Raw genomic sequence first — 21,163 nt, 5'->3', positions numbered from 1 at the left:
GCCGCCGCGGGGAGTGTGCGCATGACCGGAAGTGGCGCCACTCAGGCGCGTCCCTCTGGCGCCGGAGCCGGGACCTGGTGTTGGGCAGTACCTGCATAGCGGTTCTTGAGCTCTAGCGGTTGCCGGTCAATTGTTGACAGTTGCCAGTTGCCAGTCGTTTTCGGAAAGCCGGCAGCGGCTTTTTCACCGGGTTCTGCTTGAGGCCGAGCCACCTGTGACTCGGGAGACGGAGTGGAACACCCAGCTGGGCAGGCCCAGTCCGATCTCCCGCGACCCAGCATCAAACCGTGGCTGTACGGGGAGTGGCTGGAGAGGAAGAGTCCAGCCTGGGAGTCGTCGGAGCAGCCCTGCAGAACGGGGTGGGGGCTGCTCTAGATAGACCCTGACTTCCAGAGAACTGCTGGGAGGCTGTGGCGCGAGGTGGAACTCAAATGCTGAAGGAAGGAGGTGAGGAGTGGTAGAGGGAGCGATCGTCAAGAGATCGGCTGCTGCTTCGTTTGCCCACGACTGCCGCTGTGTGAGCCGGATCAGAACTCTTTATCTCTCTTACAGGTAGTTGGAGACCATCCTTTTTTCTTTCTTTGCCCGTGACACAGCCCCAGGAGATCCTGAGAACATGTGCCCCTACAATCCTTTTTTGAGTAAAGAATTCGGGGGTCAAAAAAGTTTGAGGACCTCATACCTGCGTGATTTCTGAGTATTGTGCCACGTACCCCAGTCTGCCTGATGGACCAATGACAGTGGAGAGTAGGGAGAAGTGGGTTCCTGAGGATTCCTCTGTCGCTTTTCTTCTTCTAGCTCTTCTCGAAGCGGCCAGGGATCCCTGGAAGCCCGGGAAAGTTTGAGGGCAGGCCAGCCCAGTAGGATTTTGAAGTTGTGGAGGACAGGGGAATTTGCAGTTAGAAGGCACAGGTTCCCGTGAAAGCTGTGAGGTACCAGCCAGGTCTCTTAACCCGTATTTCTCCATGGAAGAAAGGACAAAATAACGTTAACTACTTTGTTTACCTCTGAGAATTGTGATCCTCAAATGAAATAACACTTTTGAAAGCACCCCGAATGTGGTACAGAACAAATGTGTAAGCAGGCAACCTCTTTTAAGTCTTAACCACCAACACCTGTGCTGTTCACCCCCTAGATCAACTGTATTTGGTCTGTTACTCTACAAGTGCAATTTTACATCCAGAATTTGGTGCTGCCTCCAAGATCAAGCGGTCCTTATATTTGTTTTTGATTTGTTTTGTTTTGTTTTTGAGACGGAGTCTCGCTCTGTCGCTGAGGCTGGAGTGCAGTGGCGCAATCTCGGCTGACTGCAACCTCCGCCTCCCAGGTTCAAGCGATTCTCCTGCCTCAGCCTCCTGAGTAGATGGGACTCCAGGTGCCCGACACCACGTCCAGCTAATTTTTGTATTTTTAGTAGAGATGGGGTTTCACCATGTTGGCCAAGCTAGTCTCAAACTCCCGACCTCAATTGATCCACTGGCTTCCACCTCCCAAAGTGCTGGGATTACAGGCGTGAGCCTCTGCTCCTGGCCAAGAGGTCCTTATATTTGGTCTTGCACTTGAGGAGTAGAGAGTGCGATTTCACATCCAGCATTTTGTTTTGTCTTCCCCAGAGACCTGAGAAAGCAGAGCAGATGGTCATCTTCCCCATACTACAAAAAAGGAAAGGAAGTGCTGTCAGGTTAGATAACTCTCAGTAAGAAAAGGTCTGTCCTAAGATCGGAATCCAGATCTATTTATTTGTTTTATTCAGATATCATTCACATACCGTAATATTCATCCTTTTAAAGTGAACAATTTGGTGATTTTTAGTATTTTCACAGTTTTGCAGCCATCACTATTTAATTCCAGAACATTTTTGTTAACTGAAGAAGAAACCCTGTAGCCTTTAGCAGTCACTCCCCAGTCCCTCATTTCTCCACAAGTTCCTGGCAACCACTAATCTACTTTCTGTCACTATGGATTTGCCTAGGACATTTTAAATAAGTGGACTCATAATATGTGACTTTTTTGTTTTGTTTTGTTTTTTGAGACGGAGTTTTGCTCTTGTTGCCCAGGCTGGAGTGCAATGGTGCAGTCTCGGCTCACTGCAGCCTCCGCCTGCCAGGTTCAAGTGATTCTCCTGCCTCAGCCTCCCGAGTAGTTGGATTACAGGCACCTGCCACCACACCCAGCTAATTTTTTGTATTTTTAGTAGAGACAGGATTTCACTATGTTGGCCAGGCTGGTCTTGAACTCCTGACCTCAGGCAATCCACCTGCCTCGGCCTTCCAAAGTGCTGGGATTACAGGCGTGAGCCACTGCGCCTCGCCAATATGTGACCTTTTGCGTCTCGCTTAGCACATCATTTTCAAGGTTCATCCAGTTTATACCATGTGTCAGTACTTCATCCCTTTTTATGATAGAATAATACTCCATTGTACGGAGAGATCACATTTTGTGTATCCATTCTTCAGTGAAGTTTTATGTGTGTATGTTTTATTTCTCTTGGGCATATACCTAGAAGTGGAATTACTGTGTCATACAACCCTGTTTAACTTTCATAGGAACTGCTGAACTTTTTCCACTGTGGCGGCATCATTTTCTATTCTCAGCAGTGTATGAGGTTTCCAGTTTCCTCACATCCTCATCAACACTTGTTATTCTCCATCTTGTTTATTATAGTCATGTTAGTAGGTGTGATGTGTTCTCTCATTGTGGTTTTCATTTGCTTTTCCCCAATGACGAATGATGTTGAGTTTCATGTGTGGAGTGGCTATTTGTATCTCTTGCTTGGAGAAATAGCTATTCAGATCTTTTGCCCATTTAAGAATTTAGTAGGGCCAGATGCAGTGGCTCACACCTGTAATCCTAGCACTTTGGGAGGCCTAGGCAAGCAGATCACTTAAGGTCAGGAGTTCAAGACCAGCCTGGCCAACGTGGTGAAACCCCATCTACTTAAAAAAAAAAAAAAATTAGCCGGGCGTGGTGGTGCATGCCTGTAATCCCAGCTACTCGGGAGGCTGAGGTAGGAGAATCGCTTGAACTTGGGAGTTGGAGGTTGCAGTGAGCCGAGATTGTGCCATTGCACTCCAGCCTGGGCAACAAGAGGGAAACTCCGTCTCAAAAAAAAAAAAAAAACCACACACAGAAAGTGATGTGCTAAGCCAGCATTTCGGCCTCCCAAAGTGCTGGGATTAGAAGTGTGAGCCACCGTACCCAGTCAATAACTAAATTTTTTTTTTTTCTTTTTTTGAGGGAGAGTCTTGCTTTGTTGTCCAGGCTGGAGCGTAATGGTGTGATCTCGGGTCACTGCAACCTCTGCCTCCTGGGCTCAAGCCGTCTTTCCACCTCAGCCCCCCAGGTAGCTGGGCCTACAGGCGTGCACTACCATGGCTAATTTTTGTATTTTTAGTAGAGACGGGGTTTCACCATGTTGCCCAGGCTGATCTCGAACTCTTGGGCTCCAGCCTCTTCACTTTCTTGACAGGGCCTGTTGGAGCACAAAGTTTTTAATTTTGAAGAAATCCAACTTACCTATTTTTTCTTTTGCTGCTTGTGCTTTTGGTGTCATATGTAAGAACTCATTGCCTAATCCAAACTCTCAAAGATGTATGGTTTTCTTCCAAGAGTTCTACCCTTTTTTTTTTTTTTTTTTTTTTTTTAAAACAGTGTCTCTGTCAACCAGGCTGGAGTGCGGTGGTATGATCACAGCTTGCTACAGCCTCAACCTCCCTGGCTCAAGCGATCCTCTCACCTCAGCCCCCCAAGTAGCTAGGGCTATAGGCATGCACTACCACGCCTGGCTGATTTTTGTATTTTTAACAGAGATGGGGTCTCGCCAGGTTTCCCAGGCTGGTCTCGAACTCCTGGGCTCAAGCAGTCCGCCCACATCAGCCTCCCAAAGTGCTGGGATTACAGGCGTGAGCCACCGCACCCAGCCAAGAGTTTTACTACTTAACTTTAGGTCTCTGATCTCTTTTTGAGTTACTTTTTATATATGGTGTGATGTGAGACTCTCTGCCCAGACCTCTTCATTTAAGCAAATGCCTTAAATTTGCAGAGCCACTTTCTTCAAAGAACTAAGTAATAGATAATCTCTAAGCTGTATACTTAAATGCTGGGCATTTGCCAAGTACTTTGTCTGTATGTTCCTTTAATCTCCACAGCAATCTTACAAGGGATTATTATCCCCATTTTGCAGATGAGAAAAATGAGACTTAGAGAGGTTACATGATTTTCACACTGCTGCTGAGTGGCGGATCGTGGATACTTGTGAGTCTGTTAACACTCTAATGCCTGATGTGATGGAATTTCTAAGGTAGGAGGGAATGGAGAAATTTACATCACACTGCAGGTCTGCAGATTCAGCCCACGTGCCCTGGTACCTGCTACGTCCCCTCTTCACAGTGAGAATTGGTGACTTCCTAAACTGCTTTTAACCTTTTTCGTTTTCTTCTCTTTCTTTAGTACTACCTTCCCCAGACCCTGCCCTTCCCCAAGAGGAAAACACAGGAGAGGAAGGAATGGCTGCTGGTCTCCTCACAGCTGGGCCCCGGGTAAGTAGGAAATTAACTTTGGGAGGCATCCTTTTCTTCCCCCCTAATATTAATGGTAGGGTTGGCTTGTTTTTTGTTGTCATTTGTTTGTTTTCTTTCTTTCTTTATTTTTTGAGACTGAGTCTCACTCTGTCACCCAGGCTGGAGTGCAGCGGCATGATCTCGGCTCACTGTATCCTCCACCTCCTGGGTTCAAGCGATTCTCTTGCCTCAGCTCCCGGTTAGCTGGGATTACAGGCACGCACCACCACACCCAGCTAATTTTTTTGTATTTTTAGTAGAGATGGGGTTTCACCATGTTGGCCAGGCTGGTCTTGAGCTCCTGACCTCAAGTGATCTGCCCGCCTCGGCCTACCAAAGTGCTGGGATTACAGGTTTGAGCCACCGCGCCTGGCCTGTTTTATTTTTTTTTGAGACACAGGGCCTCAGTCTGTCACTTAGGGTGCAGTGCAGTGGTGCAATCACAACTCACTGCAGCCTCGACCTCCTGAGCTCAAGCGATCCTCCTACCTCAGCCTCCCAAGTAGCTGGGACCACAGGCTCGTGCCACCATGCCCAACTAATTTTTTTTTTAAGTTTTGTAGAGTCAGGGTTTTGCCATGTTGCCCAGTCTGGTCTTGAACTCCTGGACTCAAGCCATCCTTCAGCCTTGGCCTCCCAAACTGCTAGGATTACAGGTGTGGGCCATCCCACCCGATCACCCGCTTGTTGGTTTTGTTTTGTTTTGTTTTTTACAAGTTTTCTGTAATGAACAAAGTAATTCATGTTCACCACAGAAAACCTGGAAAATAGAGAAAACACAAAAAGTTAAAAATCACTCTTAATCCCACAAAAAGATAGCATCTAACATTTTGATTTGTGTCCTTTCCTTTCCATCATATTCTCTCTTTTCTTTTCTTTTTTTTTTTTTTTTTTTTTTTTTGGAGTCTTGCTCTGTCGCCCAGGCTGGAGTGCAGTGGTGCAATCTTGGCTCACTGAAACCTCCACCTCCCAGGTTCAAGCGATTCTCCTGCCTCGGCCTCCCAAGTAGCTGGGATTACAGGTGCTCCCTACCACACCTGGCTAATTTTTGTATTTTTAGTAGAGATAGGGTTTCACCATGTTGACCAGGCTGACCTGGAACTCCTGACCTCAAGTGATCCACCCGCCTCAGCCTCCCAAAGTGCTGGAACTATAGGCTTGAGCCACGGTGCCCAGCTCATATTCTCAAAGTGGGTTTATTCTGCTCTGTCATGTTTCTGTTTCACTTAGCAGAATTCGATGAACGTTCTCCCATTTCACTGCACATTTTACCAAATCATTTCTAACACATTCTTTTTTTTTTTCTTAAATAATTTCACCTTACTAGTTTAGATTCAGGGGTATGTGTGCAGGCTTGTTAAATGGTTGTATTATGTGATGCCAGGGTTTGGGGTACAGATGATACCATCACTCAGGTAGGGAGCCTAGTACCCCATAGGTTTTTTAGCTGATGCCCCCTTTTCTCTCTCCTCCCTCTAGTAGTCCCCAGTGGTTTTTGTTCCCATCTTTGTGTCCATATATACTTGGTGTTTAGCTTCCCCACTTATCAATGATAACATGCAGTATTTGGTTTTCTCTTCCTGCATTAATTCACTTAAGGTAATGGACTCCAGATGCGTCCATGTCACTGCAAAGGACATGACTTCATTTTTTATGGCTGCATCGTATTCCACATGTATTTCCTATTCCACACGTGGAATTTTCTTTATCTTGACCAGCACTGGTGGGCACCTGGGTTGACTCCATGTCTTGGCTGTTGTGAACAGCACAATGAGGAACACGCGCATGCATGCGTCTTTTGGTAGAATGACTTCTTTTCCTTTGAGTATTTACACAGTAATGGGATTGCCGGGTGGAATGGTAGCTCTGTTTTAAGTTTTTTGAGAACTATCCAAACTGTTTTTCCGGAGTGACTGAACTAATTTAGTTAACTTTCCCGTCAGCAGTTACAACCTTTCCCTTTTCTCTGCAGCCTCACCGGCATCTGTTAAGTTTTACTTTTTCATATTAGCCATTATTTCTGGTGTGACAGAATATCTCGTCGTGGTTTTAATTTACATTTCTCTGGTGGTTAGTGATGATGAGCATTTTTTCATCTGTTTGTTGGCCACTTGTATGTCTTTTAAGTGTATCTGCTCATGTCTTTTCCTGCTTTTTAACGTGGTTGTTTTTTGCTTGTTGCTTTTCTTTTTTTTTTTTTCTTTTTTTTTTTTGAGACGGAGTCTCGCTGTGTCGCCCAGGCTGGAGTGCAGTGGCCGGATCTCGGCTCACTGCAAGCTCTGCCTCCCGGGTTTACACCATTCTCCTGCCTCAGCCTCCCGAGTAGCTGGGACTACAGGCGCCCGCCACCTCGCCCGGCTAGTTTTTTGTATTTTTTTAGTAGAGACGGGGTTTCACCGTGTTAGCCAGGATGGTCTCGATCTCCTGACCTCGTGATCCGCCCGTCTCGGCCTCCCAAAGTGCTGGGATTACAGGCTTGAGCCACCGCGCCCGGCCTCTTGTTGCTTTTAAGTTCTATAGATTCTGGAGATTAGACCTTTGTCGGATGCAAATTTTTGAATATCTTTTCCCATTCTTTCAGTTGTGTGTTGAGTCTGTTGATAGTTGTTTTTTTTTTTTTTTTTTTTTAAGAGACAGTCTCACTTTGTCACCCGTCACCCAGTCTGGAGTGCAGTGGCACAATCTCAGCTCACTGCAACTTCCACCCCCCAGGCTCAAGCGATCCTCATGCCTCAGCCTCCTGAGTAGCTGGGATTACCACCAGACCCAGCTAATTTTTGTATTTTTAGTAGAGACTGGGTTTTACCTTTTTGGCTAGGCTGGTCTCAAATTCCTAACCTCAGGTGATCGTCCTGCCTTGGCCTTCCAAAGTGCTAAGATTACAAGTGTGAGCCACCGCGCCTGGCCCTGATAGTTTTCTTTTGCTGTATAGAAGCTCTTTAGTAAGGTCTCACTTGTCAGTTTTCGTTTTTGTTGCAATTGCTTTTGAAGACTTAAGCCAAGAATTCTTTGCCAGAGCCAAGATCGAGAAGGGTATTTCCTTGGTTTTCTTGTATGGTTTTTACAGTTGAAGGTTCTACATTTAAATCTTTAATCCATCTTGAGTTAGTTTTTGTAGATGGTGAAAGGTAGGGGCCCAGTTTCACTCTTCTACATATGGCTAGCCAGCTATCCCAGCACCATTGATTGAGTAGGGAGTCTTTTTCCCATTGCTTGTTTCTGTCAACTTTGTTGAAGATCAGGTGGTTAGAGGTGTGCGGCTTTATTTCCAGGTTCTCCTTTCTGGGTCCGTGTGTCTGTTTTTGTGCCAGTGCCCTGCTCTCTAACACATGTTTCTTTCACATAGTCCTATGAGAGTAGTAACTGTCCTTTTTTCTTGACTAGGTAATTAGCTCTTTATTTTCGTTTTTAAAATTTGCTCTTGGATTTCCTTGTCAGTTCTGCTCTTTATTAATATATTTTTTCTTTATTAATCCTTTGCTTCTGCTTTCCTCAGGTTTATTTTAAAATTCATTTTTTGGCCAGGCGCAGTGGCTCACGCCTGTAATCCCAGCACTTTGGGAGGCCTCAGGCGGATCACGAGGTCAGGAGATCGAGACCATCCTGGCTAACACGGTGAAACCCCATCTCTACTAAAAATACAAAAAACAAAAAAAATTAGCCGGGCGTGGTGGCGGGCGCCTATAGTCCCAGCTACACGGGAGGCTGAGGCAGGAGAATGGCGTAAACCCAGGGGGCAGAGCTTGTAGTGAGCCGAGATCGCGCCACTGCACTCCAGCCTGGGCGACAGAGCAAGACTCCATCTCAAAAAAAAAAAAAAAAATTCATTTTTTAACTTCTCGAGTTGAATCCTTAACTCCCCTTCTTCCTTCCTTGTTTACGTTGAAAGTTTTTGGCTGTGTATTTATTTTTTTAGATATTCCAAAATTATGATTTTGATTTCTTTATCTGCCTATGTGGCTGGTCTGTGCTTTATGAGGATGGAGTTTGTGTCTCTTGTCAACACAAAATGCCAGCGCAGTCTGATTGCAGGATATAGCGTTTGATAGCTCTGTCAGCTCAACCTTATTAAATTGTTGCATCTTCCATGTCTTTATTCTTTTTGTTGTTTATTCACTTTGGGCTGTCAATGACTGAGTTACTTTAACATCTCTCAAAATCCTAATATTCTAAATTTCTCTTTGCATTTCCTGCAGCTTTTTCTTTACGTATTATATATTCCTTTGTTATTTGGTTCGTGACATTATATCTTTATAATGGATGTTACTTTCTTGATTATTTTAAATTTACACAAAGATTTTAAATATTTTTTAGTTTTTTATATTTTTAATAGAGATGGGGTTTCACCATGTTGGCCAGGATGGTCTAGAACTCATGACCTCAGGTGATCCACCTGCATAAATATTTCTTCATTTTAAAAGGTGACCCTCTTTGTTCCATTGAAAGAACCTCTCGGTGTGATGAATGGATTGGAAGAGCAGGTAAAATCAGAGGCCCGGAGACTGGTTCCAATATGGAAATTGTTGCTGGTTTGCAAGGCAGTGGTAGGGGAGTGGAAATAAACAGGTGAATTCTCATGATATTAGGAGGAAGAATCAATAGGGATTGATGCCGCACGAAAGGAGAGGATAACACCCAGGTTGCTGGCTTGGCCAACTAGGTGAACAAAGGCCCCATTGCCTGAGCTGGGAACAGACGAGGAACAGCAGGTGAAGATGGGTGTCTCTGTTGCGTTTTGTTGGTTTGAGGTTCCTGTGAGGCCTGGCCAGGAGACGATTTCTGCATTAGGTTAATACTGTGTTATCTCCTGATTCGTTTCTTCGCTTTCCATCTGGCTCCCCCTGCCCCCACGCCCTGTACCTAGCAGAGGATGCATTACATGGAGTAGGTGCCGCTTTGTTATGTGAACAGCTTCACCTGATCTGCGTGCCTTATAGCTCCTGCCCAGAGTCTCCTAACGCCAGATCCATGTTTTCACCTGTGATAGAACATCTGCACCTGGATTTCCTATGGCCACCTTAAACTCTGTGGGCCCCAAAACAAACTAGTTCCCTTGCTAACAGACCCCTTCTTCCCATGTTTCTTCTCTTTGTGATGACACTGTCATCTGTCTGGTCTTCCAAGCAGGAAACATCTTTGATGCATTCTCAACTCTTCTCTCACAAAGTTCATTTCTGGCTTTGCATCTAGTCCCTCTCCTCAAGCAGGATCCTCTGTCAACTTGACACTGACACTGTTGAAGTTCTTAAAACCACCTCTCCATGCCTCCATCTCAAGACACAGTTGCCTTCCAGCAGCTCCCTGTTGCCTGAGGCATAAAAGCATCACATTTATCAAGTGATTCAAGGCTTTTTACATTCTGACCTCAACAACCTTTCTGCCACGCTTCATCCCCCCACCCAAACTGCCTGCCATTTCCTAAACACACAAGGACTGTCTCGCCTCCATGCTTCTGCTCATGGTGCCTCTCCTGCCTTGGATAACCTTCTCTTGCTCCATCTGGAAACCTTCTGCTTCAAGGCCAGCTCAGTAATTGCCTTCACTCTGTGGTCCTTCCTCCCCGCCTTTCTGTTCTCCTGGCAACTAGTCTGTTTCTTTGACTCGTGCTACATTTGATTGTGTGCATACTTGGCTCTCCTGTTGTACTGGGTGATATCTGCGTTCACAGAAATATTTGTTAAATGTTCTGAAAATTCATCTTTCACATTTCTCTGATAATTTGCACCTGACTCTTCACTGTATCAACTCACATTCTAATTTTGCTCTTTCTGTATTATCTCTTCAAGTCCCAAGCACCCATTAATTTTTGCCCAGTTACTTCACACGCACACACACACTTTATTTATACGTAAAGTCTACTAGAATTATAAATGTGTGAAGACAAGAGACAGTGGTGTGTGTGAGTGTGTATGTGTGTGTATGTCAGATTATCTTAGTGTTAGGCACTGCAGTGCTGGTGATCAATAAAGGCTTTCTCTTTTTTTTGAGATGGAGTCTCGCTGTGTCACACAGGCTGGAGTGCAGTGGCACGATCTCAGCTCACTGTAAGCTCTGCCTCCCGGGTTCAAGCAATTCTCCTGCCTCAGCCTCCTGAGAAGCTGGGACTTACAGGCACCTGCCACCACACCCAACTAATTTTTGTATTTTTATTAGAGACAGGGTTTCACCATATTGGCCAGGCTGGTCTTGAACTCCTAGCCTCAAGTGATCCACCTGCCTCGCCTCCTGGCTTCCCAAGGTGCTGGGATTACAGGTGCGAGCCACTGCAGCCGGCCACTTTCTTCAACTACCCAGAGACCTGAATCTTTTCGAAGACTTTTCTAGCTCCCCCAAAACCGCCAACGTTAACCACCCCATCACCCTAGATCCTAAGGCCACTGGCAAGATGAAATGTGCTTGTTTTTTCAGGGATCCACATTCTTCAGCAGTGTGACAGTAGCTTTTGCACAAGAAGGGTGGAGGTGCCTCGTGTCTACTCCGAGGGAGAGGTACAAGGAGGGGATACCAGAAAAGTCCAGGAACCTTGTCCTACTAGGTAAGGAAATGGTTTAAGATTTCGATTCACTCAATTCTGAAAATCCATGGCACTTGCTTTCCAGTGTGTAGGGCCTTCTGACAGCTGTGATGTACCAGAGCGATGGTGTCTATTCATCTTGTTCTCTTGGGGAAGGGCTCTGCATGCCCACTTGGCAAATAGGCAGTTTCCCTTTGCTTTCCCCAAGGCTGCACCTCCCCATTCTCTCATTTCCCAGGAGGAATGGGGTAACCCTCAGGTCATTTCCTCTATGTTCAGTAAGTTTCCATCTTCCTAAATTGGGAACTTGTGAGTTTAGCTTTAGCTCCCTGGCTTGACCCCTCCTTGAGGCTGTTTCCTAGCTCCTTCCAGAAATGTTTTATACAGCCTTGGCATGGCCGGGTGAGGTGGCTCTCACCTGCAATCCCAGCATTTTGGGAGGCCAAGGCGGAACAGTCACTTGAGACCAGCCTGAGGAACACAGTGAGACCCTGTCTCTCAAATTAAAAGGATGTTTAAAAAGACCTTGGCACCATATCTCTTATGTACTGCTGTAGCCCCTGGTGCGGGCACCAAGTAAGTGCTCAGTAAGTATTTGCCGTCTGAATGAAGTGAACAATCCGACTGGGCTGCTTGCTCTCCCCTGAGTTCTGGGTGGCTGTTCATACTTACTTACAATTTCTAAAGCCTGTTTTTCCCGTTGAATAGGACTTCCAGTTTCCCAGCCTGGCATGAATTCTCAGTTGGAACAAAGGGAAGGCACATGGATGCTGGAGGGCGAAGACGTGCGAAGTCCCTCTCCAGGTATGTGAGCAAGCACTTAGCCAATGGGAGTCTTGGGAGCAAAAGCCCCTTTAAATCACACATGAGTGCGTTTGATTATCATAACAATTGTGAGGTAGGCACTATCACCCCATTCTACAGATGAGGAAATGATGCTGAGAGAGGCTGGCTCACTGGTTCAAAGCTTCACAGCTAGATAGTGGCAAGGCTGGGATTTGAAGCAAGCTCTGTCTGCCTCTAAAACACACTCTTCCTCACCTCATCCTTACGGAGGCTCCCAGGGCTGGGAGGTGTTTGGGGGCACATGTGATGTCCCTGGCCTCCAAAGAGTATCCTTCCTTATTGTTGGGAAGCAAGAGTCATCTCTGTTGGCACATTCCTTGCTTGGGGTCTCCCTCACTGAGGATCCTAGGTGCCAGCTTTACGCATGCCACTGGGTGTCACAGCTCCTGCTGCCACCCTATCTGGCCCCTTAATTCATTCTGCTCCTCCTTTCTTACTGCGTGGCCATGCCAGAATTTTCCAAAGGGCCGATACTAAGAAACTCAGGGAAAACAGAAGGAAAGGAGACCATAGTTTCCACTGCATCTCTCTTACCACCCATGCACAGCGGCTCTCTCCCCTCGTCTCCCTCAGCCTCTGCCCTGGTGCCACCTCTGGCAGGGCCTCAGCAGTTTTTCCCTGGGGACCCAGTCACTTTTGATGTTTGAGACTTAAGGCATCAAAGGTACAAATGAATTAAACCAGTTTGAGGTGACAACATTTGACATGTTTCTAAAGATGCAGCCTGGGCCGGGCACGGTGGCTTACGCCTGTAATCCCAGCACTCGGGGAGGCTGAGGCAGGTGGATCACCTGAGGTTAGGAGTTCAAGACCAACCTGGCCAACACGGTGAAACCCCATCTCAACTAAAAATACAAAAAAATTAGCTGGGCATGGTGGCGGATGCATGTAATGCCAGCTACTCCAGGAGGCTGAGGCAGGAGAATCACTTGAACCTGGGAGGCGGAGGTTGCAATGAGCCGAGATCGTGCCATTGTACTCCAGCCTGGGCAACAAGAGTGAAACTCTGTCTTAAAAAAAATAAATAAAAATGAGATGCAACCTGTCTATTTGTTGCTTTATTTCTTGAGTTATAAGTTATTGCTGCTGATAGGGCAATCGGCACAAAGCCCCGGGAGCATTCTTTGCATGATTCCATGGAGCTGCCTCTTCTCCTTCCCATCTTACCATCCTCTAAGCAGCCTGTTGCATGATACCTCACCCTTGTGGCATGCCCGGCACCACTCATGCTTGTTGACACTGCCTGTGGCAGGGAGCCTCCCTGGCCCTGCTGCCTTCTTCTCCCAAGGCCCCCCTGCCTGGGCATCTCTGTGTTCTATACAGTCTACACAGAGGACTGAAGTCCTCTGTGGAGCTTCAGAAATGGAGAGCAGTGTTTAGTGGTGAGGGGAACAACTGCATTTTTCTGGGAAGAGTGTTCATGATAGTCTCAGAGGGGTTCAAGACCCTGAAAAGCTTGCTGTATTAGTTTTTTTGGGCTCTCATAAAAAATAACCACAAACTGGGTGGACTAAAACAATAGCAGTTGATTCGCTCACAGTTCTGGAGGCTAGAGGTCTGAAACCGAGGTGTCAGCGGGGCCGGGCTCCCTCTGCAGGCTCTGGGAAGGATCTTTCCTTGCCTCTTTCAAGTTTCTGGTGGTTGCCAGCAATCTTCAGTGTTCGTTGACTTTTAGCTGCATCACTGCAATCTCTGTCCCTGTCTTCATGTGGCATTCTCCTGTGTCTGGATTTCCTTCATTTTAGGGCATTAATATACCCTAATCCAGTATGGCCTCATTTTAGCTTGATTACATCTACAAAGACTTTGTTTCCAAGCACGGACACATTCTGTACTTTGAGGTGGACATGCTGTGGGACACTGTTCACCCCAGTACAGTGGTCCCAAAGGTTAAAATCACCACATCATTAGAAACAGGAGTCGGAAAGGGGTATTTCCGCTGAGGAGGTGCTCTGAGGCAGCAGTGTAGGGCAGTAGAAGCAGCTCTGGGTGTGGGTGCCCCGAGCGGAAAACCACAGCCTCTGCCCCTATCCACAGCAGGAGTCAACGTAGGAGACTTCTGTGAGCAGAGAGGGGTGGGGTTTTCCCCCACGCACCAAGCAAGCAATTAATTTTGTAGCAGACACCGTCTACCTGGAGATAGCATCAGATCCCACGGGTTGAGGGCTCAGTCCCACAAGGTGGCCCCTGCCCCTTCCCACCAGTCGCAAGTCCAGGCCTCCAGAACTACACTAGCTTCAGACTGGGGTGCCCACGACCCCTCTTTGGATTACATTGATTTGTTAGAGAAAGGACACAGAACTTGGGGAAGCACTTATTTTAGAAAAGATGAAGATGAAGAGATGCATGGGACGAGGTATGGAGAAGGTGCAGGGAGCTCTCATGCCTTCGCTGGACAGCCGCCCTGCGGGAGCCTCCCCGTGTTCAGCTCTCTGGAAGCTCTCCAAACCCTGCCTGCCTGGGCCTCTGATTCACTGGATAGGCGTGATTGAAGCACGGACAGCATGTTGTAATGAGATTGGACAGAAAGGGCCTGATTGAACACAAGTAGACTAGTGGGGACACCCGGCAGAGCCTTCCTGTGCAGATTCTTCTTGGCCTCGGTGCAGCATTCCTTCCTCCGGGGTATGGGGCAGGATCTCTGGAATGAGGGTCGTACGGCCACAGTCAGACTAGAGTCCTGCTTGGGCAGGGGGAGGTCAGAGAGAGAGAGAGTCTGTTCTGAGCCCTAAAGTGCTCTGACGTTTTAACAGAAGACTGTAGCAATGGCCGGGCGCAGTGGCTCACACCTGTAATCCCAGCACTTTGGGAGGCCGAGTTGGGCAGATCACCTGAGGACAGGAGTTTGAGACCAGCCTGGCCAACATGGGGAAACCCCATCTCTACTAAAAATACAAAAATTAGCTGGGTGTGGTGACCTACGCCTATAGTCCCAGCTACTTGGGAGGCTGAGGCACAAGAATCGCTTGAACCTGGGAGGCAGAGACTGCCATGAGCCGAGATCGTGCCACTGCACTCCAGCCTGGGTGACTAAGCGAGACTCTGTCTCAAAAAAAAAAAAAAAAGACTGTAGCAGTGGCTATGGGAGTTATGAGCCAGGAACTGTGGGTGAAATACACACACACGCACACACACACATACACGTATATCTTATAATACCTCATTGAGTATGAAAGACATATACTCAAAATCCCTGCTTGCCATGCATTAACTACATGGATTCCAGGCACACCACTGAATTATGTAGTCATGTTTCCATATATGAAAAAGTAGATGATAAAGTCTTTCTTCTTTCACCAATTAACACATATATGAAAAAAGTTGCCTACTGAAGAGTTATGTAAGCTATATGATAGTGAACAGAAGTTGTCAGGCGCAAGTTTCCACTCTGGCCATTAGAGGAGCTCAACATGGCCTCTGCTCTAACTCACAGCATGTCCTGGGCATCGCTGTGCCTCTGAGAGCTGGGTCTGGGCCCTGGGTTATTCTACCCTACCCCTCCCAAGTGGCAGACCCAGGAGTTGAAAGTGCCATTCTCCCTGCTGCTCATTTTAGGGACTTCTGTGGTGGGTGTTAACACTTTCCCAGACCCTGCTGGCCAGTTGTACTAATTCTGATTCATTGAATCATTCATCAATCAGCAAATGTGCATTAAGCATTTGGTATGTACCTGGCATCATTTTAGCTGCCATGGGTAAAATGTATCCCCTTTGTTGAGCGGGGGATGAGGACATAGCCTCTGCTTACATCTTCGTGAAGAACATAAACAGCAAACAATAACTAATCTACTTTTTATGGTGATGAGTTGTGTGAAGAAAATAAAGCAATACAAGGGATTAGTGACTGGGGCACAAGGCTGAGTTGGGAATAGAGGGGAGGGAGCTGTTGGAGAGCTGATGAAGAGGAAAGACTCTTTGGAGATGACACTGGAGCCGAGATCTGAAGGAAGGGGATGAGCCAGCTGTGTGGAGGAGACCTAGGAGAGGAACATTCTGGGCCACAGCGTATGTTGAGACCTTGATGTGGGAATGAGCTTAAGGATTAGAAAACCCGTGTGGCCAGAGCTTAGTAAACACGAGGAAGAGTGGTGTGCAGGGGACAGATTGTGCGGGGGCACTGGAACCATGGTAAGGCGTTTGGATTTTAGTCACCTAAGAAAATAAGCCATTAAAGAGTTTTGACGCAGGGAAGGGATGAGATTTATGTTTTAAAAGGATTCAGCATTTGGCAAGTGACACTGGTGAAAAAGAATTCAGCGTATGTGTGAAGAATGGACATTCAGGGGTCAGGCATGGGAGCGGGGAGGTGAGTTAGGAGGCAGCTCTTGCAGACATGGGAATGTGAGGTGATGGTGGCCTGTAAGAGAGGGGTCAGGACATATTTTGGTGTTTAAGCCAACAGGACTTGCTGGTGGATTGGATGTGAGATGTAGAGGAGGAGGCATTAAGGATGACCCTAGGTTTTGGCCTGAACAGTTGGGTAAGTAGGAAGATTAACAAAGGTGCTGGGTTAAAAGGGAGATGAGTAGCTCTGTTTGGGGTGTGTCAGGCCTGAGATGTCATCAGTCTTCTACTGGAGCCAGCACTCGAGAGAGGTGACCTGAGGGACAGGCCGTTTCTGAGCATCACGTGGTCCTCTGAATTGCCCCTTCTTCCCTTGGCTTTTTTTCTTGTCACTCTTCCTCTTCTTTTGATTTTTTTTTTTTTTTTTTTTTTTTTTTTTTTTTTTTTTTTTTTTGAGACGGAGTCTCACTGTGTCTCCCAGGCTGGAGTGCAGTGGCGTGATCTCGGCTCACTGCAAGCTCCGCCTCCCGGGTTCACGCCATTCTCCCGCCTCAGCCTCCCAAGTAGCTGAGACTACAGGCGCCCGCCACCACGCCCGGCTAGTTTTTTGTATTTTTAGTAGAGACGGGGTTTCACCATGTTAGCCAGGATAGTCTCGATCTCCTGACCTCGTGATCCACCCGCCTCGGCCTCCCAAAGTGCTGGGATTACAGGCTTGAGCCACCGCGCCCGGCCGATTTTTTTTTTTTAAACGCAAATAGATGGTCTGCTTTTAAAAACTGTCAAACCCATAGATGATCGGACTCCCAAGTTACACGGAGATGCGCTCAGCCTGCAATGGGGGCCTCTGTGCTCTTGGTTGACTGGGGGCATTGGTGTGCACTTGCAGTTCTGAGGGAAGCCTACTTCATGCTTTAGGATGGTTTATAAGGAGAAGGTCCAGAGTAACAACCACGCAGATAGCACTTACTGTGTCTCAGCTACCATTCTGGGTCCTCTATGTGTCTTAACTCATTTAATCCTCACAGTGATTGTATGAGGGAGCTGCTTTCACAGGTGATAAATCCAAGGTTTTAAAAGATTACAGTTTGCCCAAAATCAGAGAGCACGTAAGAGGTGGAACCCAGATTTGAACCCAGGCAGTCTGGTTGAAGACTGTGTATAGAAATTCAAGGTCAGGTGCGGTGGCTCACACCTGTAATCTCAGCACTTTGGGAGGCCGAGGTGGGTGGATCACCTGAGGTCAGGAGTTCGAGATCAGCCTGACCAACATATTGAAACCCTGTCTCTACTAAAAATGCAAAATTAGCCGGGCATGGTGGCGCATGCTTGTAATCCCAGCTACTTGGGAGGCTGAGGCAGGAGAATTGCTTGAACCCAGGAGGTGGGGGTTGCAGTGAGCTGAGATCACACCATTGCACTCCATCCTGGGCAACAAGAGCGAAACTCCACATCAGGCTGGGCATGGTGGCTCATGCCTGTAATCCCAGCACTTTGGGAGGCTGAGGTGAGTGGATCACCTGAGGTCAGGAGTTCAAGATCAGCCTGGCCAACATGGTGAAACCCTGTCTCTACTAAAAATACAAAATTAGCCAGGCGTGGTGGTGCATGCCTGTAATCCCAGCTGCTTGGGAGGCTGTGGCAGGAGAATCACTTGAACTCGGGAGGCAGAGGCTGCAGTGAGCCAAGATCACACCATTGCATTCTGGCCTGGGCAACAAGAGCGAAACTCCATCTCAAAAAAAAAAAAAATAAAAGGTATGGTAAAAATACAGTATAAAAGATAAAAAATAGTACACCTGTATAGGGCACTTACCATGAGTGGAGCTTGCAGGACTCTGGGTGAGTGAGTGGTAGGTGGATGTGAAGGCTGAGGGCATTGCTGTACATGGACTTTAGAAATACTGTGCACTAAGGCTACACTAAGTTTACTTTACACATTTTTCTTTGGGAGGCTGGGGTGGGAGGATCGCTTGAGCCCAGGAGTTTGAGACCAGCCCAGACAACTTGGCAAAACCCTATCTCAACAAAAAATACAAAAACTAGCTGGATGTGGTAGCACAGGCCTGTAGTACCAGCTGCTCAGAGGCTGAGGTGGGAGGATCACTTGAGCCCAGGGGGTCGAGGCTGCAGTGAGCCATGATCGTGCCACTGTGCTCCAGCCTGGGCGACAGTGAGATCCTGTCTCAAAATGTGTGTGTGTGTGTGTGTGTGTGTGTGTGTGTGTGTAGTACTATTTTTATTTTTAAACTCTTGTTAAAAACTAAGAAACTCACACATTAGCCCAGACCTGATGGAATCATGCATATCACTGTCTATACCTCCATATCTTGTCCAACTGGAAGATCTTCAGGGGCAGTAACAAAAGCATGGAGCTGTCATCTCTAAGATAACAGTACCTTCTGGAAAACCTCCTGAAGGACCTGCCTGAGGCAGTTTTACAGATAACTTTTTTTTTTTTAGTGGAAGGAGTACAGTGTAAAATAACTATTAAAAGCATAGTATAGGCTGGGTGTAGTGGCTCACACCTTTAATCCCCAGCACTTTGGAAGGCCGAGGCGGGAGGGTCACTTAAGTCCAGGAGTTCGAGACCAGCCTGGCCAATGTGGGGAGACCCTGTCTCTCCAAAATATCAAAATTACCCAGGGATGGTGGTGTGCTCCTGTAGTTCCAGCTATTCAGGAGACTGAGGTGGCAGGATCGCTTGAGCCCAGGAGGCTGAGGCTGCAGTGAGCTGTGACTATGCCACCGCCCTCCAGCCTGAGTGAGACTCTGTCTCAATTAAAAGTATATATTAAGTATAGTAAATATGTAAACTGGTAACGTAGTTGTTTATTAAGTATTATGTACAGTGCATAATTGTATGTGCTATACTTTCATATGACTGGCAATGCAGTAGATTTTTTTACACTAGCATCACCACAAACGTGAGTAATGCGTTGCACTACAACATTATGATGGCTTTGAATTCAGTAGGTAGTAGGCTCCATTACACTCTTATGAAAGGAGGTGAGTCATCAAACCTGTGTGTGTAAGAGCTTGGCCAGACTCCTTCAGCCTTTGGTTTTCCTTCCACCAAGGGAACACAACGGCTTTTCTCACTTTTTTTTTTTTTTTCAGGCTGGAAGATTGTATCTGAATCACCACTAGAGCAAGCCCTTTCTGAAGAATCATTCCAAGACCCACATGTAGAGATGCCCCCTGGGGATTCAGACCACAGGACCAGTGAGCTTGAGAAGAGCTTCAGCCTGAGACCAGTCCTCTCTCCGCAACAGAGAGTGCCCGTGGAAGCGAGACCTCGCAAACGTGAGACGCACACCAAGCGCTTCAAGAACTCGGAAATCACGAAACCTCACAGAGCGAAACCGTATGCATGTAATGAATGTGGCAAAGCCTTCAGTTACTGTTCTTCCCTTTCTCAGCATCAGAAGAGCCACACTGGAGAGAAGCCCTATGAGTGCAATGAGTGTGGGAAGGCCTTCAGCCAGAGCTCCTCTCTCATTCAGCACCAGAGGATTCACACTGGAGAGAAACCTTACAAGTGCAGTGAATGTGGAAGAGCCTTCAGCCAGAACGCCAACCTCACCAAACACCAGCGAACTCACACCGGAGAAAAGCCCTACAGATGCAGCGAGTGTGAGAAAGCCTTCAGTGACTGCTCAGCTCTTGTTCAGCATCAGAGAATTCATACCGGAGAGAAGCCCTATGAATGCAGCGACTGTGGGAAGGCCTTCCGTCACAGCGCAAACCTCACGAACCACCAGAGGACTCACACTGGGGAGAAGCCCTACAAGTGCAGCGAGTGTGGGAAGGCCTTCAGTTACTGCGCAGCGTTCATTCAGCACCAGAGGATTCACACTGGGGAGAAGCCCTACAGATGTGCTGCGTGTGGGAAGGCCTTCAGCCAGAGCGCAAACCTCACAAACCATCAGAGGACTCACACCGGGGAGAAACCCTACAAGTGCAGCGAGTGTGGGAAGGCCTTCAGCCAGAGTACGAATCTCATAATCCACCAAAAGACCCACACCGGGGAGAAGCCATATAAATGTAACGAATGTGGGAAATTCTTCAGTGAGAGCTCAGCCCTCATTCGACATCACATAATCCACACCGGAGAAAAACCTTATGAGTGTAATGAGTGTGGTAAAGCGTTTAACCAGAGCTCATCCCTTAGTCAGCATCAGAGAATCCACACGGGCGTGAAACCCTATGAATGCAGCGAGTGTGGGAAGGCCTTCCGGTGCAGCTCTGCCTTCATCAGACATCAGAGACTCCATGCCGGAGAGTAACCAGGAACGTGGTGGAAGTGGAGAGTCCTGGACATGCCGACTCAGGACAGATGGGTGAGGATCTGAGAAATGCTAAAGGCTCGAAAGCATCTGAAGACATCTAACTTAGAGTCTGCAGCCCAGAGGCACCTGCAATTCAGTAAATAGCCACTATTTCACATGCTGTGTGTGGACGCTCAGCTCTATAACACCTTTCTGCAAGCATCAAAAGATCCAGGGCTCCATTCAGTTGCAGGTTTGCCTTTATTCAGTGGGCCAGAGCACTTTATTTGGTAAGCATTCCAGAAACCTGAGTTTATTCGGAGTAAGTGACCAAATCAATGAGTAAAGAACTTGGCTCCTACATCAAAGCCAAGTCTTTGGGCAATGCTGGCAGTTTCTCCTGGAAGTAATGAGAAATGTTGTGAAAGAACTCAGAGCATTGGCCAGAAATGATTGAAAAACCATCAAATTTGGGGCAAGGGGTGTAAATACAAATACAAGTGAGAAAAGGGATTCTAGAACCAACTATGAAATACCAGAATCTCCTTGAGGTGGGGAACATTCCTTGATGTTCCAAAACTCAGAAAAGCACAGCCAGGCCCAGCCTTTGTAGAGCTTGTTACTGTTAGAAAGAGCCCACCCAGGCAGATCACAAGGTCAGGAGTTTGAGACCAGCCTGACCAACATGGT

General features: G+C 47.2%; 1 protein-coding gene across 3 annotated transcripts; it reads left to right on the top strand.

Moving 5' to 3' along the window:
- The first annotated feature begins 36 nt into the window (after positions 1-36).
- Positions 37-20,657, top strand: ZNF79 (zinc finger protein 79). Of its 3 annotated transcripts, none has more exons than XM_050760091.1 (5): positions 37-447; positions 4,450-4,538; positions 10,968-11,094; positions 11,782-11,877; positions 19,323-20,657. In XM_050760091.1, exons 1-5 carry the CDS (start codon positions 432-434, stop codon positions 20,489-20,491), a joined length of 1,497 nt encoding a protein of 498 aa, XP_050616048.1. In that variant the 5' UTR covers positions 37-431; the 3' UTR covers positions 20,492-20,657. The 3 variants fall into 3 exon arrangements, with proteins under 3 accessions (XP_050616048.1, XP_050616049.1, XP_050616050.1); XM_050760092.1 differs by lacking the exon at positions 37-447 and adding an exon at positions 546-4,254; XM_050760093.1 differs by lacking the exon at positions 37-447 and adding an exon at positions 9,146-9,268 and having other exon boundaries at positions 4,468-4,538.
- Positions 20,658-21,163: the final 506 nt, after the last annotated feature.

The sequence above is a fragment of the Macaca thibetana genome, chromosome 15, assembly GCF_024542745.1.
Source record: "Macaca thibetana thibetana isolate TM-01 chromosome 15, ASM2454274v1, whole genome shotgun sequence".
NCBI classification, from domain to species: Eukaryota; Metazoa; Chordata; class Mammalia; order Primates; family Cercopithecidae; genus Macaca; species Macaca thibetana.
This window is presented reverse-complemented; position numbering and strand designations above follow the sequence as displayed.